Source organism: Pipra filicauda, unplaced genomic scaffold, assembly GCF_003945595.2.
Source record: "Pipra filicauda isolate LSUMZ 115617 unplaced genomic scaffold, ASM394559v2 scaffold310_size866816_pilon, whole genome shotgun sequence".
NCBI lineage: Eukaryota > Metazoa > Chordata > Aves > Passeriformes > Pipridae > Pipra > Pipra filicauda.
This window is the reverse complement of record NW_024104433.1, coordinates 798,240-814,666: the sequence shown is the minus strand read 5'-3', so window position 1 is coordinate 814,666 and position 16,427 is coordinate 798,240. Positions and strand designations below refer to the sequence as shown.

The following is a 16,427-nucleotide window of genomic DNA, read 5'->3' as shown; positions in this document are numbered from 1 at the left end:
TCAGTCAGGTGTTCCTCCCAAAGAAGGCCTTTCCCCCTCCAGACTAACACAGATCAGGGGGAATGTGTGCACTTCTCAGCCAAACAGCAGCTGTTTGCCACCCTCACCTGGGGCACCTCAAGACAACAGCAGCAGATCATCACTCACTCTATATTCCCAGCAAGGTTTCAGGATGGAAGGGGCAGATGTTAGGGACCAGAACTCATAGTGAATTGGCAAAGCTCTGTAGGGATGCTTATATTCATTATTCTCTCAAGAAAATTACAGCCTTGTCTGTGTGAAGAAAGGTGGGAAACATAGGAAGTGTGTGTCACGTTAGAGGAACAGCAGTTTCCAGCCAGTCTCAGTCGCAGGATGAGACTCTGCAAATTGTTGCTGCTGTGGATGTGGAGGCTGAAAACCTGGTCAGAGACAGAACACTTGAGAGGTTTTCCAAAAGGTGAAGGGGCAACACGTGGAAGAGGTTAGAGGGTCACTCCTGCAGATGTGAAACAGTTTTCATAGAAGAACCTGGGTGTGTGTTCACACTCAGGGAGGAGGGTTAAACTAATAAGCAAATTACTGTTCCAGCTGTCAGATCCACCCTGAGCTTCTCTCAGAAGCTGCTGCCTCTTTGGCAGCCAGTCAGCACAACAAGCTTCACTGAACCAATGCAGTGGTTTAAATCACTGCAGTTTACAGCTGGTATTTTACAGCCAGTCAATAAAGGCAGTTTGAGTTTACACTATCTGTCTTTATAAGTCAGCAATCAAAACTTACTTTTGGCTCCTTGCTTGAACAACAGGCTCTATTGGTCATTACTGTACAGAGATGAAAGGACAGTTCTTCTTACAAGGGGAAATACACCCCCTGCCCAGAGTTTTTGTTCAATTTTGGGTCTTGATACAAGAAGTGTGTCTGGCATTCAACTGCATTTTAGAATTTTATATTGTATCAAAATTAAAGTTAGAATGTGAAACATCCTATGGACAGGGTGAGAAAATGCATGTTCAGTATTAGTCCCTGCAGTGCAAAACTGACAGGAATATTTACTCCATACTTACAGTCCACTCCTCACCCACACCGACTGAGTGTAAAAATGAAGGTCCTCATTCAGAACAGAGCTGACAGGTTCACTGAAGTGCAGCTCTCTGCCCTTGCAGCATTCCAGGGTGAACAGACTGATGGAAGGCTCAGCAAAAACCTGGGGGAGGAGGAAGGAGAGAGGGGAAAAAAAAAAAGCAAAGTTTTAGTAGGAATAGTCTAACTTCAGGTGTTAGACATGAGGCACACATTTGCCCACTTCAGTTGAACTTCCACGTGCTTTTGGGTCAGGTCATGCTCCCTTTAACAAAGAAGGAAAAAAACCCCAAAGCACACAGAGCTGGAACACACTGCATTTATGAGTGGCTTTGTCACCAGAGTGTGGTGGCCCCACTGACACATGCCAAGCACAGTGAGTCACTTTGTGATGCAGAGAGGCCTCTGCATCTGAAAAAAATCTTTTTGATCTGGTTTGTATCATAAGGGCCTAAGTTTTTGCTTTTCATAAATCCAGGTTATTTACTTACTGATGGAACACATCACCAGCAGTGTTCAGGGTGACCTGCAGATTGCACCTAAAGCAGTGATGCAAATAACAAGTAGAGTGTCCACAGACTTCAATTAGCAGTAGTTCACTGCAAAAATCTTAGAGAGCTACAAACTGCAAGAGGTTAAAAAGGGCAACTAAAAAGTTCTCAATGTTTTTAACAGGCATTCCTATTTTTCTCCTGACTATCCTGAGGAAACCTCATAATTAGTAAACCCTTCAATCTCATTCAGAATTGAAACACTTTTCGCTTAATGTCCTTTTCTAGAGTTGATAGATTGCCTATGAAAGCAAATAAAAGGATCAGTTTGCATGAAAATGTGGTCCGGCTATAAGATCAGCAGAAAAACGGAGGAAATACTTAAATACATGAAGTCTGTGCCTTAGCACAAGGAACACTGGCACAATTCTTCAGCATTTTTAACCTAAAGCCATAAGGGGAGTATTGTAACCAAAAGCATAAGCACTTGCAGGAGGAGGGAACAGGTCTGGGTAACCTCTGATCAGCCTCTCCAGGAAAGTCAAGTGGTTCTTAGGAGAGGTTACCCTGAGATAGCTGGCTCAAGCAAAAGTTAGGATTTCTCTTGCAGCAAAGATATGGCCTCAGGTGGAAGGAATGAAGCAAAATCTTGAACTAAAGTTGACACAGGCACCGAGCAATTAAGAGAAATTAACTTTCATGTTTGAGGAGGCACATGTATTGTAGTGAAGTGTCTCTGAACAGCTCAGTGGTGATTCAGGACATACAAATTTACTTGACACTGACTCAGAGCACTTGGTATGTAGCTGGTTGGCCAGAATCTGCCTCAGAGAAGTTGTCTTCCTCTGCCAACCAGTGCAGGGACAATCTAAGTCATGCAACACTGCAAGGACAGAGTTTGCTGAGATATTTTAAAGAAGACCCTGGGGATCATCAGAGGCATTTTTAAAGCTCACTGTACTCCTAAAAAACTAATGTTACAACCCATAAAGAGATTAAAACCTGCAGTGTTTTTATTTTGGAATGTCAGTTCTTCCCAAGTGCCTTCTGCTAGATGGAGTGGGTCAAATTTACAATGTGTGACTAAGGGCTTACTTTGAAATCCAGACCAGCAGACAGGCAGCTCTTTCTCAGGTTGCCCTGCTCAGCAGGGCAGGTACCATCACACTCCTGTTTGCAAGAGTCTTGGCACTGCCTTTCACCTGAGCAGACACCAGAAATTGTGTCCAGAACAGGTCCAACAGGGTCAATTTTCACAAGGGCATTACTGACCATGAGAAACACCCTTTGGCATCCATGTTGCCAGACACTGTCACCCAAGCCTAAATGTTTATCCTGCTGCTGCAATATTCAGTATGTCAAGAGACAGGGATGCTGTACTAGATGGACAAGTTATCTGATACAGCATATCCATTTATATGCTAAGAACCAGGACAGCACATTGGTGGAGTCAATTAAAATGACTCCAGAGTCAATTGAAATGACTCCAGCTGTCCTGGGGTGAGACTGTTTGACCTGAATGGCCTGGGAATGTCCTGTCCAGCTGCTCAGAGTCCCCGTGTGTCTGTAGGCAGCAGGCACTGTGTCCCTGGCGCACACACAGCCTGACACAAGGGCTGACACCACCTTCCCAGCGACACCTCAGGAGGACTCCACTGACCTTGCACAGACAGAAAACAGGCTGCTGTGTCAAGGACTGAGCTCTCACATTTCCATAACCATATACAGAGCAAGGAGCTGATTCCTCACTTTATGTATTCCCTTATACACCAACAGCTGGCAGCAGTGACTTGGCCTGGCTTTTTTCTCTGACTTTGTTTTCGTAGTTCCATGGAAACTACCAACAGCGAAAAACAAGGTTTAGAGGCCATGCTGTTATGCTTCCTACAGAGGCATCCTGCTCCCACCCTTCCCTGCAGAACGCTGAGGAGCATTTTCACCCATTTTCAGGTGGAACTTTCACCACTGATAGGTAATTGTGAGGCTCAAAGGACCAGCTTTCTTCATGAAGGCCCAGTCCTGACAGACCAGGGATGAAAGGGGCTCTCCAAGAGCCAGAGGAAGGGCAACTGGCAGAGAATACAGGAGGGGACAACCTCACTGCCTTAGGTGGACCCGAGTTCCCCATTTCAAAGGTGAGCTAAAGTCATCCACGTTCCCTGGCAAGTCATTCCCATGTCTAGGTCAGGATTACCTCAGCTTCCTTTCAGAGTTATTTCAAGGAAAATAACCTGAAATGCCATCCTTTGGGAAAAGCTTGCCAACTGTGAGAATGACAAAGCACTAAAGAATTACTTTATGTGTGGGGGAACTAAGTGCCTTTGCTTAAACCAGCACCAATAATATTTTAAGAGGTTTTGCTTGTTCTGTTTTTTAATGCCAGTGTCCAGGGAGAAACTTGAAGAGATTTAATATATTCAAGAGGCCAGTGATGAAGAAAGGCTATATTTACACAGCATTTCAAGATATGAGCAGCCTTGTGAACTGTTAAATACACTGATATTCTTTACTTAACAGGTGTGGTAGCCTGTAGCTCACACAGCACATGATGCAGTGGCAATGACACAGGTAAGCCATGGAAATCAACACACCAAAAATCTCTTGTGCAGTTCAACTCAGATCAGGCTTTCCCCTACTGATTTTTACCATTTTTTTTTTTTTTAAATGGAGAGAAGCTGTGCACCACAAATTTTTCACAATTCAGAACAGATATTTATACTCTACTCGTTCAGAAAAAACCACAATGCAAGCCTGATGTGTTTGATATTAAACAAAGACCACTCAAGAGGAGCTTCCTTTAAATGCCTTTTGCTTGCAGTGCAAAGCTTAGGTGCTTTGTAAAGCAGCAGTGTGCAGACACAAAGCAGCTGACCAAAGGGCCCTGGAACTGAAAATCATTTGCACAGGTGAATTTGCACATGTGCCTGTAACAAAAACTATAGATTTAGGTATGGATAACATATGGATAATTTTGCATTATGAATGCTGTGAAAACTATTACCAATAGAGCCCTTTTGAAAAGGGCTCAGCCAAAACATGTTTTTCCTCACACCTTTTTTTTTTGCAAAGTTAGATTTTGCAAACTTTGATGCCAAAGCCTAATAATGCCAAAGAAAGAAGTCCATGGGGCCAGACCAAAGCATGACTAACCCAATCATGGCAAGGGTTGGTGCAGTTCCCCACTTCGTGTCTGTGCTGACCTGCTGCTCTGCAAACAGCATTTGCCAGAGTCTGAACTGGATGAGCCTCCACAGCTGTATTTCAACATCCATGGGAAAATCTTACACTTCAGCCTTGGCTAACTCATCATTTACAACTGTCTTTACTGCCTGGCTACTCCCTTCAGTGTGGGATGGATGCCTGGCTGAGGGAGAGGAACATCGTGCTGGACGACAGAACACGCACAGTCCAGTCCCAGCTACACAGAATGAATCATTGCCTGGCCCTGGGAAACCAATTCATTCCTGTATCTGATTTCATTATTTGCCTCACAGGAATGCTGGGAAGATTGGTTAACACCTGTATTTAACTTAGAAAAAGAAAATCAATACAGAAATACAAGAACTGTCATAGTTGATCAGAGCAAGAATAAGGAATGCCTCAAAAGAAAAGGGCAAAAAAGCAACCAAACAAAAAAAGCATTGCACAACCTACAACCTGGATCTCATTTTTGATTTTAGAAACATTGAGACTGGTTTAACTTAAGGACTGCTGTTAACACTTTAGAAGGAAAACTAAGTGCTCATTGCAACAATACTGAATATTCTTGTCCACGGAAATCACAGCAAATATGACAGGGAGTTTGACAATACAGCCTGTCTGAGAAAAGGCAGCACTAGAGCTCCCCATTGCAAGAACATAAGGGTCACTATCCCAAAAGAATAACCTCTTCAAGCAACAAACACTGGGTAAATTCCCCAATAAGCAACCATGGCCCTATAAATGGCACAGCTGACTTCACCCACTCTTTTGCTGCTTTCCTTTCCATGAACCCATGGAAACACAAAAGGCAAGTCCTCGCTGATGCAGGAATGGAAACCTGCAGTATTACACCACTATTTTTTCCTCACAGAATATCAAAACCAAAGGACATAACACACTCATTATCAAGGCACACATTTGCTTTGTTCCTTCTTTCTATCCTCTTGTTAACCTACAACTTATCCTAAACACTCCAAGAAGGACAAAACAGATCGTTCTAAGTTTGAGCAAAATGGAACAGCAGGAAAAAAGAACAGCTAGGGCCTCCTGAAGATTTAGTTTGAGTATTACAGTCCTTGGAGAATAAGCATATAACATTTGTTATATTTGTTTGCAAACATTTTGTTTGCACGAAAGCTGCATTTTCCATAGAACAAACGATTCCCTCAAATCCCTTCCTCATCTTCAATTGGTTGATCTATTTTTGGGAAAAAAAAAAGTAAAGGCTTTGCAGAAGTTCTTCGCTGTTTCAAATGGATTAAGGCAGTGCTGTTTCCTTAGTCACAAAAATTCCACTGCCACCTTACAGTGCTGTTCCGTCAGGTCACAAAATCCCACCGATGCCGTGAGGGAGTCCTGCAAATAAGGAATGTTAATCCTCAAATTCTGCTTCCAAAACGGAGCTCAGAAATCTTGCAGCAGCTGACAACATCTAAGTAAGCCCCTCAAACTGTTACAGCTTTGAAGTGAAAACTCAATAAGTTACGCTTTACACTTCACTGAGCTGTACAAAAATCAAGGTAACATACACTTAATTATCACTACAATCCTGCAAATTACCAAGGGAATGCCCAGATCCCATGCCCCCATTTTTCTCCAGCCCATTTTCTTCTCCTATCCCAAAGAACTGGCTGATATAATCTACTTCTAAAACATACAGCTGGACCACACCTACACCACTAAACAGGCCTGGACTGTTCCCAAAGGCTGCTAATGAGCTGGCCTTTGTACTCCTAAAAGCATATTATTTTTCCCCTTTGCCAGTGCCACACATGGACCTCTTCTCCTGGTGAACATCTGGGATGCAGAAACCTCACGCACAGCAATGCATGGCTCCCCACCACAGTGTGGGAGTCCTTCACAGACACACTTGCAGCAAATTCATCTCACTGAAAAGTGGAGCAGGAGACAATGCACATTCAGGGCTTGGTGTTGGGGTTAAAGGTTCTCCCTCTCACACATAAGCAACCAAGAGACACACCTTAGGTCTGCTAATTGAAAGCCGAATAATGGAAGGGGTTCCCAGGGCCACAAATGAATTCAATAAAGCTACACAACAGCTCCACTTGGGAATAGCATTGCTTCTCTCTTGAATGAGCTAACAGAAATATGTTGTAATAAGGAGGGCTCTGTTCCAGGAACAGTGTTTTGTGGACAATGCACAGAATGAGCCGTGGCTGTTCCTGACCATGGACGGAACCCACTGCTCCGTGCCCGGCATCACATCGGTGCCACACAAAGCCTGGGAGTCCTGACCTGGGGGATCTGCACTCACAATGACTTAGGGGCCACTGAGGGCACTGCTATTTGTGAAACAGGTGGGGTTCAACAGCGTTTTATGCTGTGTAGTGCCCTGATTTTGTGAAACACGAGGGCTCCTACTTGAGAGAGAGGAACTGAGCTAAGAGGTGCAAGCCTCTCACAAGGCAGAGGAAGACATGTGAGCTTCCCACACACAGCCTGCCAAACACACTTCTTCCAGGGCCTGGCCCTCAGTAATCAAGGGCTGCCAGCAGTTTCCTACTATGCCAAACTGCATAGTTACTTCCCTGTGAGATTACAGGCTGGGGGATTGGATGAGACCTACTATTCCATGTTAATACTTCACTCTGATTTAGCACAGCAGTGTCCAAAAGCCCAACTTAAAAACCAGGCTCTCAGCAGGTGAGGTGGGAAGCTATAGCTCCACTGAAGTCACTGTATCTGTGTAGTCTAGTGAAAAGTCCAGCTCTCAAGCTCAAATTGTACATCCTTCCCACCATGCCCGTGGCTTTTGGTGGTTGGGTTTGCTTGGTGGGGTTTTTTTTGGTATCTTTTTTTTTTGCTTGCTTTGTTTGTTTGTTTTTGTTTTTTTTTTTTTGCTTTTGTTTTAAAAATCTGTTCACAAATGAAAAAAAAGACTTCATATGTGAAAAAAAACCCCTGAATTGAGTAATCTCTGAAGTCCAGCTTCATGAGGGTTACATTGAAGGACACATGTCACATAGGCTGAGTTTGTGTTCTGTGATCAGGGGAGGACGAAGAGTTTTGGAGAAGTTGGTGGCAATTGCTAGAGAGCAGTGGGCAGAGAAGCCACTTCAATTGCAAGACTGAAGCTCGTGAAGGACCCTGGTGGAGCAGAAATCCACCTGCAGTCCATGGAGGGCCCCACACCAGAGCAGGTGGATGCCCAGAGGAGGCTGTGATCCTGTGGGAAGCCCAGGCTAGAGCAGGCTCCTGGCAGGACCTGTGGCCCCATGGAGAGAAGAGCTCATCCTGGAGCAGGTTTTGCTGGGAGGACCCTGTGGAAGGGACCCACACTGGAGCAGTCTGTGAAGAACTGCAGCCCAAGGAAGGACCCACACTGGAGAAGTTGATGGACTGTATCCTGTGGGAAAGACTCCCTCCTGGAGCAGGGGAAGAGTTGTGGGGTCCTCCTCCTGAGGGGGAAGGAGTTGCAGCAATATGTGATGAACTGACTGCAGCCCCCATTCTCTGTCCCCTGAGCTGCTGTGGGGAGGAGGCAGAGAAAATCAGGAGTAAGGTTAAGCCAGGGAAGAAGGGAGGGGTGGAAGGAGGGTGTTTTTGAGATTTAGTTTTATTTCTCATTGTCCTACTCTGATTTGATTGGTAACAAATTAATTTCCCCAAGCTCAGTCTGTTTTGCCTGTGATGGTAACTGCTGAGTGATCTCTTCCTGCCCTTATCTCAACCCACGAGTCTTTTGCTGTATTTTCTCTCCCCTGTCCAGCTGAGGAGGGATAAGGATAAAGTGGCCTTGGGGGCACCCAGTGCTCATCCAGGGTGAACCTGCCACAGGATCAGTGAGAAAAATGTTAACCAATGCAACTTGTACAAAACAGAGCAATTTTGAGCCCAGAACACCCAAGAGCACACACCTACAAGTGACCACGTGCATGAGTGCACGCAGCCCAACTTGTTCTGAACCCAGAAAATCCTGTAAGCCAAGAAAACAAACTTCACTCTTTCCTCTATACCACAAGCACTTGTTTGAGACATCTGACTAGGAAAAGAGTTCTAAAATGTTATTATTTTTTTTTCCCAATAGAGTCCTTACATATTGAATAGGCTTGAGGGATTTGATTGTAGCAGCTGGGCAGCCACAGGAACTGAGGTCAACGTAGAGCCCTTCTTCCAGCACACAGTGATTGTCAGTGATTTCCCCTTCGTAACACAGGAGCCAACTGCAAGAATAATGAAACAGAAAAGATAAGCTGCTCGAGCTGCTTATTAACAGCAAGTTTTTTTCAAGACTTAAGATTTGCTAAGGACACAAAGAATAAAAAATTTCTCTGTTCTTGTCAAGCTTAAAAGTAAGGTGACTTCAAAGGCTATGCTATGAAGCAACCCAAAGCAGCAAAATCACATCATGTGGTACAGAAACCTCAGTTCCAGAGTCAAACGATGCGAGGGGAATGTAGACACTTCTACTGTACCAAGTTCTCAAAATCTGGAATAAATTCTAATTGGAGTTTAAAAAAGAATCACAGTAACTGTGCAAACTTCCCACAGGGATAGCAAAATGCATTCTACCCAAAGCAAGGACAGGATGAGAGTTACTGAGATGCATTGCAAGACAAAGGTTCTAAGACACGATGGAATATGATGGGCATGTGTTATGTGTTTTCAGTTGCCTGAAATTTAGTAAGGTTTCTAAAAAAAAAAAAAAAAAGTTCATATCACTGAAAATGGTGGCATGTAAAACAACACTTACCATCCCCGAAGAACCTTAAAAGAACATGGTATGAATGATGTAAAATCAGAAACTTCTGCTGTGAAATCTATACATGCTCCTTGGAAATGTGTATTACTGAAAGCTTTGAGCTACAAGAACAAAACAAAACAAAAACAATGACTAGAAGGAAAATGAAGGCATTATCATTAATGTAAACAGAGAAAGCTGTACTCTCACAGAAGTATCCATTCAATTCATAAAGACACAATAAACAGAATGACTTCTCATTTAAGGAATCTTTTACATTTCTATAGCTGCTTTATTTCTAGAAAGATCAAGTAATTTATCATCTCTGGGACTGGTACAGGATGCTCCCCAGTAATGCTAGGGCAGGCAGTGTTATCAAGTGTTAAAAGTTCCACTGCAGCAGGAGAGGGCCCAGCAAAGAGAAGGGCAGGACTGAAGGCTGTTCTCATCCACATGAAGGACCCCTGAGCTGCAGTTAAATCCCACTACAGCTCAGCAATCCAGTGTTCAGAACAGGATGGGGAAGCAATGGTCAAAAGACACAGATCTACTGGTGACAAAGTGCCTTGAAAACTTCTGTGACCACAGTGATAGCAGGTAGTTTTTAATTTCAGAATTTCTGACGGAACTGGGAACTCATGAAAACAGCTCGGCTGAACTTCAGATGTCACAGTGAAGAACTACAAGTCACACTGGACCACGCCCCACCAGTAAGACGTGACCAATTCACCCTGAAAAGCAACAAGGCTGAAAGTGCTGCAGTAAAAGGAAAGAGGAAAACAGAAAAAAAAAATAAAAGAAAAAACCTAGTATGATATAGGCTGTGATCTACAGCAAAGTCGCCCAAAATTCTGCACCCTTGGGCTGCCACTGGGTAACTGAGATGAATTTCACTTTAAAGCCTGAAAGAGAGGCTGGAAAAGAATGAAAAATTTAACTGTATCAAGAGAATAGCTCATATTCTGTAATGGAAGAAAAACACGATGGCTGTTGCAAAAGCTACTTCCCCCTTCATGCCCCAAATTGGCCAAGCTTCCTGCCAAAGAAAAGAAATCAAATGCTTTTGCCAGTACAGATTGAGAAAGCCAAACACAAGTATCAGCAAATGATTTTATGGAAAAGCTCAGTCTATGTTTTTAAAACAAATGAATATGTTTCCTGTTAGAAACAACAAGAAAGGCTTAACCTGGTCTTACATGCTGTAATTGCTAATTGGAGAACACAGATCAGCTACAATACAGTAAATAAAGTGTAACTGATTTTTCTGTAAATTCGATCACACTGCTATGTCACAAAACATCCATTTAAGCTGTAATTACATAGTATTTTCTACCCACTCATCTAAAAGCTCTTTACAAAAAGGAATATATATATATGTACACACACCTCCCTTTCCTTCATAGGCCATGTGCTATGCAAGGCTTTTAAAAAAGATCCACAACTCATTTTAATATAGAATGTATCTAATAATGAGTGATGGTCTTAATTTGACAAAAGCTGGGGTGAAGTAGTGATTCCTCAGTGCAAACACTGAGCATCTGCAATTAGCCTCAGAGTGCAGCAACCTCTGGTTTGTCAGGGTTTGCACATCATTATATGAGGTTTCGCTTCCTAAAAGTTCAACAGACAGCACATTAAAATACAAATATAAGGTATCACAGCAATTATCTCTGCTTCCTAAATCATCTGTACAAGTCGGCTGCTACTGAAAGAGGCTTTGTTCTTGCTGGGCAAAACCAAGCTTCATTTCAATAAATAAAAGAAATGGCTTTGCAGAGTCAGTGATTTCAGACACTGTATGTCCATGGTTTATTAGGGAGCCTGGCAGGAGGAAAAGGTCAGGGGAGTTGCTGAGAGATTTAAGAAAATTTAGCTGCTTTTCAATTTCTGATGAGCAACCAAACACAGGAGTGAAAAGAAGACACACTGTTGTAGACAGCGAAAACACTTCCCTTAGCTCAGATACACGCTTATTAAAAGTGGGAGAATGTATCATCATTCAAAATAACCAATATATGGCTTATACAAGGCTCAAACATCAGGATGTTTAAGGACCTGCCAGCTCCTATGCACCATGCTTTGAAGTTCCAAACCAAAAGACTGCTGGACAGATGAAAGCTTTTATTTTACTCTGAATAGGAAATTCTTCATATTTATCCAAAAGACTGTCCTTTACTTATCATAAGTGCTTAAATGTTTTCCCATAAAAACTTACTCAAATTATTTCCCCTCCTATAAGAGCTGTAGGGATATGAATGATGTTCTTCCTTCCTTAGCTTTGGAGTGGAATCCTACAAGAACCAGGATTGTGATAAATCACAATAGTAATTTTTTTACAAATGGTGTTAGGACTGTTATTAGAGAACACAAGAGGCAAACCACAATCCAGTACAGGTCAGTATTTAAAGGTGACTGTGTGTGTATATACATACACACAGTTTTCTTCATGTTTCTGGGAAATAAAAAGACTATAAAGCACAATTTATTGAAACTTCAAAGGTTTGAATTGATCTTAAAGGTCTGTAGACTGAAGTAATGCACTCAAACAACAGTTTTTGGGAGATCCTGAAAAAATAGAAGAATTGAAGATGGAAAGAAAATTGTCTTTAACTGTTTGGACCCCTCTGGTTTGATTTGAGGTGGTTATTTTATCTGGTAGCATTTACCAAGGCCTTACTGTGAATATATTCTTGTAAGTCTTTGGATTTGGCTGCAAACTGCCATGTGAATAGGTCTGGCAGGAAGTCAGTGTTTAAGACTAAAATAATGCACCAATTATGTCTTCAGACAGGAAACACTTCCTGTAGTCCTGGGTTAATCATAAAATCATAGAACTAGGATACTTTGGGAAAAAGGAGGGTGTGGTCCACCTGCTAAACAACACAGTGTATGTTATTTCCCATCCAAGGAAGAAAGAGCAAAATTGTGTCCAGATGACAAAATACTTAGAGCTTAACAGTTCTGTTTCAGCAAACTTTAAAGTCTCTTTTGTCTGAAAAATAATGTCATGTTTCTTGAAATAAACTTTTCCAAATTTGCTTAATTAAAAGCATGTCACAGAGAGAGCAATGCAGCCCCTCCCATCATCACCCACACCAGCAGTGCACTCCAGGACACAAAAAGACAAATCAAAAAACTAATGCTGGAAGGGAGGAGAGCCCTGTTGGGACAGAACATTGCAGGGGTCACAGACCATGTGTGGTGACGAGCACAGAGTAGGATTTTGTTTTTAGAAAGATAACACAAAGGTCCATTAATGGAATGTAACCTCAAAAGATAAGGACCGAAAGTGTAAAACCCCAAACTAACTCATTCTTGAGACTAACAGTGAGTTATAGGGACCACTTTCTCATTTTAAGTTATCACCAAGTCAGACACAACTTTCAGGGAAACTGTCAGAATGTATCATAGAAGAGATTTAGCACAGATTTATTATAACCAGGATGTGTTCAGTTAAGGTCTTAATATTACTGTGAGGAAAAGGTAACCATGGGGTTACCTTGCTCCTTAAAGAGACTATGAAAAGCAGAGCTACCAGCATTCAAGACTAAAAAAACCCATTCTGTTGATGCATCTGCAGGTTTGGAAAGCGCAATTCAATTTTCTGCAGTTTATATTTTCATCCTCACCTCATCCGTGAACACAGCAGTGACAAACCAGATACAGCGCAAAAGAACGGAACGAAAATCTGCCACCAAGAGAAGGACGAGTGAATGTGAGGGAGACTTTCCAGGAACAGGAAGGGAAGAAGAGGAAAATAAAAAGCTACAGAGACCCAAAGTCAGTCAAAACCTATTGGGCTGCTTGCATTTTTGAGGACAGAATACTAAAGGGTACGATCTGGAATAAAGCAAAGAGCAGAACATCAGCAAACTTAACCTTTCTACATCTACCGGGTTCATCCATCAGTGATCTGCTGTATGAAATGATAACACTGAGGTATCATTTGAAGTAACTGAGGGATCATCTGAAGCAAGACATTCAACATTGCCTGTATTTAATTATTAAATGTAGCTTAGGACTAAAGACAGTAATATAATGTCAACATACCAAATGTGGAGGCTCATTCATTCCAAGTGGTTCCTGCAACAAGAAATACATACACATATGTTAAAAACCCCCCAAATCAATTACAATTAATTTCCTAGGAGACATGTCAAGCTCCTGAAATTTGTTAATTATGAACCCAAGAGCAGAGAAAAAACACACTTCCCAGGCTCTTGGCACAATTCTCTTCCCCATTTTTGCCATCAGCTGCCTGTAAGCTCATGATTACCTGCCTGACTGTTCAGTGCCTTTCACACAGAGAAGTTGCATCAGCATTAATTAGTTCGTATAATGTGGATTAGAGTCCATGCAAATGTCTCTGTACTTGTTTTTGAGGCTGTTTCTTGAAAAGATGCAGAATTAAAAACAACAGATGACTGCAACAGCTCTTTAAACACGTGATCTTCAAAATAAGGTTAAATGTTCCTTTCCTATTTTCAGTCCATTAGTATAATTTAATACTTATTATTTATTTATTGCTTATTATTATTTAATACTTATTACTGAGGATTGTCTTTGCTTTGCATTTGGGTTTTGACAGTTCTGGTACTAATCTGCTTGGGCAAGTTACATTACCTTGGATTGAATAATGGATTAAAAATATTTCCTGTCTTTATTCACTGTGTGTATTACAAATATTTCAGTATAAAAATAATAATAATAAAAAAATCAGACTTCTATTACACAACAACAACATAAGTCAGATAAATTCTCAAGTATTTTTATATCCATTATTGATTAGGTATTATAAATTACTATGTTTTAAAGCAAATTAATCTTTCCAGGCCAGGTTATTCTTTCCCTTTATGCAGTCTGCCAAAGGGAAGTTCTTCTTTTGAGGTTTCCCTGATAATTTTCTCAAGATACAGAAAGATCCACAGTGTCCACTTAAGTCTGAACAGACTCATGATGTCATTTAGAAGGGTCTTTAAGTTGTTTCCAAATAAACAGACAAGTTGTTATAATGTGGGCTGTCCTGTTTAATTATATGAAATGTTCTGGACTCCAAAGGCCTCATTTCTTTCAAGTTTCCCCCTTAACAAGTTCTGGTAACTCACCAACTTCACAGGTCGAATTGACATGATGATTTTATTGGATCCTCCCCAGTCAAGGAAGCATTTGTATTTTCCTTTCTCCAATACATATTGTTCTCCACAGAAATATTTCTGCTTATATGCCACCCACCTGGAGAATGACACAAAAATTAAACCAAAACCATCACATTTTTCTGTGCAGTCTGATGACAATGCTAGCAAGTTAAACGCAACAAAAAGCCCATCTGACAGACAGTGCAACATTAAACCTGAGGAGACAAAACTGTTACACCTTTGATTTTCTGCTCTTAATTTGCAAACAGTGTTTGACAAACACACAACTCTGGGTCTCTGCCTTTCCATCAAATATACACTCAACATGAGATGATGCTTTTCTCAGAAACAAGAAACACAAAGGAAAGAAATTTAGTTGACAAGTTTTCAAATCTCTCTCAACTGAATATTCAGTATCACATAGTTCTGTAAAGCATCCCTTCAACTGTTGTCATGCAAGACTCTGGGAATGCTACTGCGTTGAACCTGTCTTACAATCCTCAGGATTTTGCAGTTCTCATTTGTATCCCTCCTCTCCAAATTGAGTCGCAGCCTTTCATTCTGGTATTTTATCCTCGTGAGACACTAATTATCAGCCCCTGTGTGAGCAGTTCCAAGTCCCCCTATTGCTACCCATCCTAAATTTGAAGCCTTCTTAGTCTCACTTAACAGCTGCTGATCCCTATCACCATCACCATTAGGGTAGGCATGACAATGTTAATATTGTACTTTTAAAATTACTATTAAAAGTCTGGAATTTCAACCCACGATTCCATAGTGCTATTTTCCCATAAATCTTTTATGTTTTAGCATTTGATATTATTTTTCATGCACAGTACCCCTGCCTTCCATGTAATAGCCTACTCCATCATTCCCATGGAGTGGGTGACTCCCCTGCTTATCCTTCCTGTCAGTCTCTGCAGTATCTGCTGGATCAGAGTTGTTATTTCATGCCAAGCATTCTAGCTCCCTCACACTAATTTTTAGGCTTTTGGCACTTTAGAGTTTTGTCCTTGCTCCATCAGTTAATACCACATATGTCTGTCTGTCAACAGACACTGCAGGTGGTCTAATTTACCTTTCTTACTTATTTTCTTTGTTTCCTTGTTTATTTTCCTTCTGAACTTCACATATGCACACCAAATGTTAGCCAGGTCCACCCTGTAGACTGTACCAGCTTGAGCCAGCTACTCTTCCACACCCCTTGGTTTAACCCCTCCTTTTAGTTAAAATAGTTCTATAAAATTAAAACATTCAGTGCCAGCAGTCTGACTTTCTTACAAATACAGCACATCTTATCCTTTCTATACAGGCTCCACCTGTTCCAAAACCTTAACATACCTAAAATCTCTTTTCTGTTTTACTCCCAAAGCTCCTTTATAATGAAACTACAGTGACACCTCTGGAGGAACATCACAAGCTTTGTCTAGTAACAAGAATGTCCAGATCCAAATCAAGGTACAAGCATGAGAGCTACAGAAAACTAAAGTTATTTTTTTCCCCCTTCCATTCACCAAGGAAACATAAAGAAACATTTTTCTCCTCCAAATGTTTACCACCTGTAGCATGTGAAACACATTCTGTCAAAAGATGCCCCCAAACATGCACAAAGATACTGAAGAGTTCCCTCCATGTATTTCAGTAGACTTACACTCCACTCCTAACAAGAATAGATCTCGTCTCTGGGCCAAATCCAGCCTTCTCCAAATCCGGGATTTCTTCATTGGTGATGTCTAATGCTTTCCCATCTTCATCATCAGACTGAAAAAGTGCCACTGATGACTCTATGAAATCCTAAGAGGCAGCACAGGGTTAGAAGACAGGCTGTCACAGCTCAGC

The 16,427-nt window shown here is 41.6% G+C and overlaps 1 protein-coding gene across 1 annotated transcript in view; it reads right to left on the bottom strand.

The window, feature by feature from the left end:
* The window catches only part of LOC113988884 (very large A-kinase anchor protein), an 85,015-nt gene that overhangs the window by 4,937 nt on the left and 63,651 nt on the right, over positions 1 to 16,427 (bottom strand). The window contains exons 14-19 of the mRNA XM_027722873.2: positions 16,240 to 16,382; positions 14,559 to 14,685; positions 13,504 to 13,536; positions 9,466 to 9,575; positions 8,809 to 8,935; positions 1,044 to 1,183 (exon numbers count right to left, since the gene is read on the bottom strand). Coding sequence (XP_027578674.2) covers positions 1,044 to 1,183; positions 8,809 to 8,935; positions 9,466 to 9,575; positions 13,504 to 13,536; positions 14,559 to 14,685; positions 16,240 to 16,382 — 680 coding nt within the window. The remainder of the gene's footprint in view (positions 1 to 1,043; positions 1,184 to 8,808; positions 8,936 to 9,465; positions 9,576 to 13,503; positions 13,537 to 14,558; positions 14,686 to 16,239; positions 16,383 to 16,427) is intronic.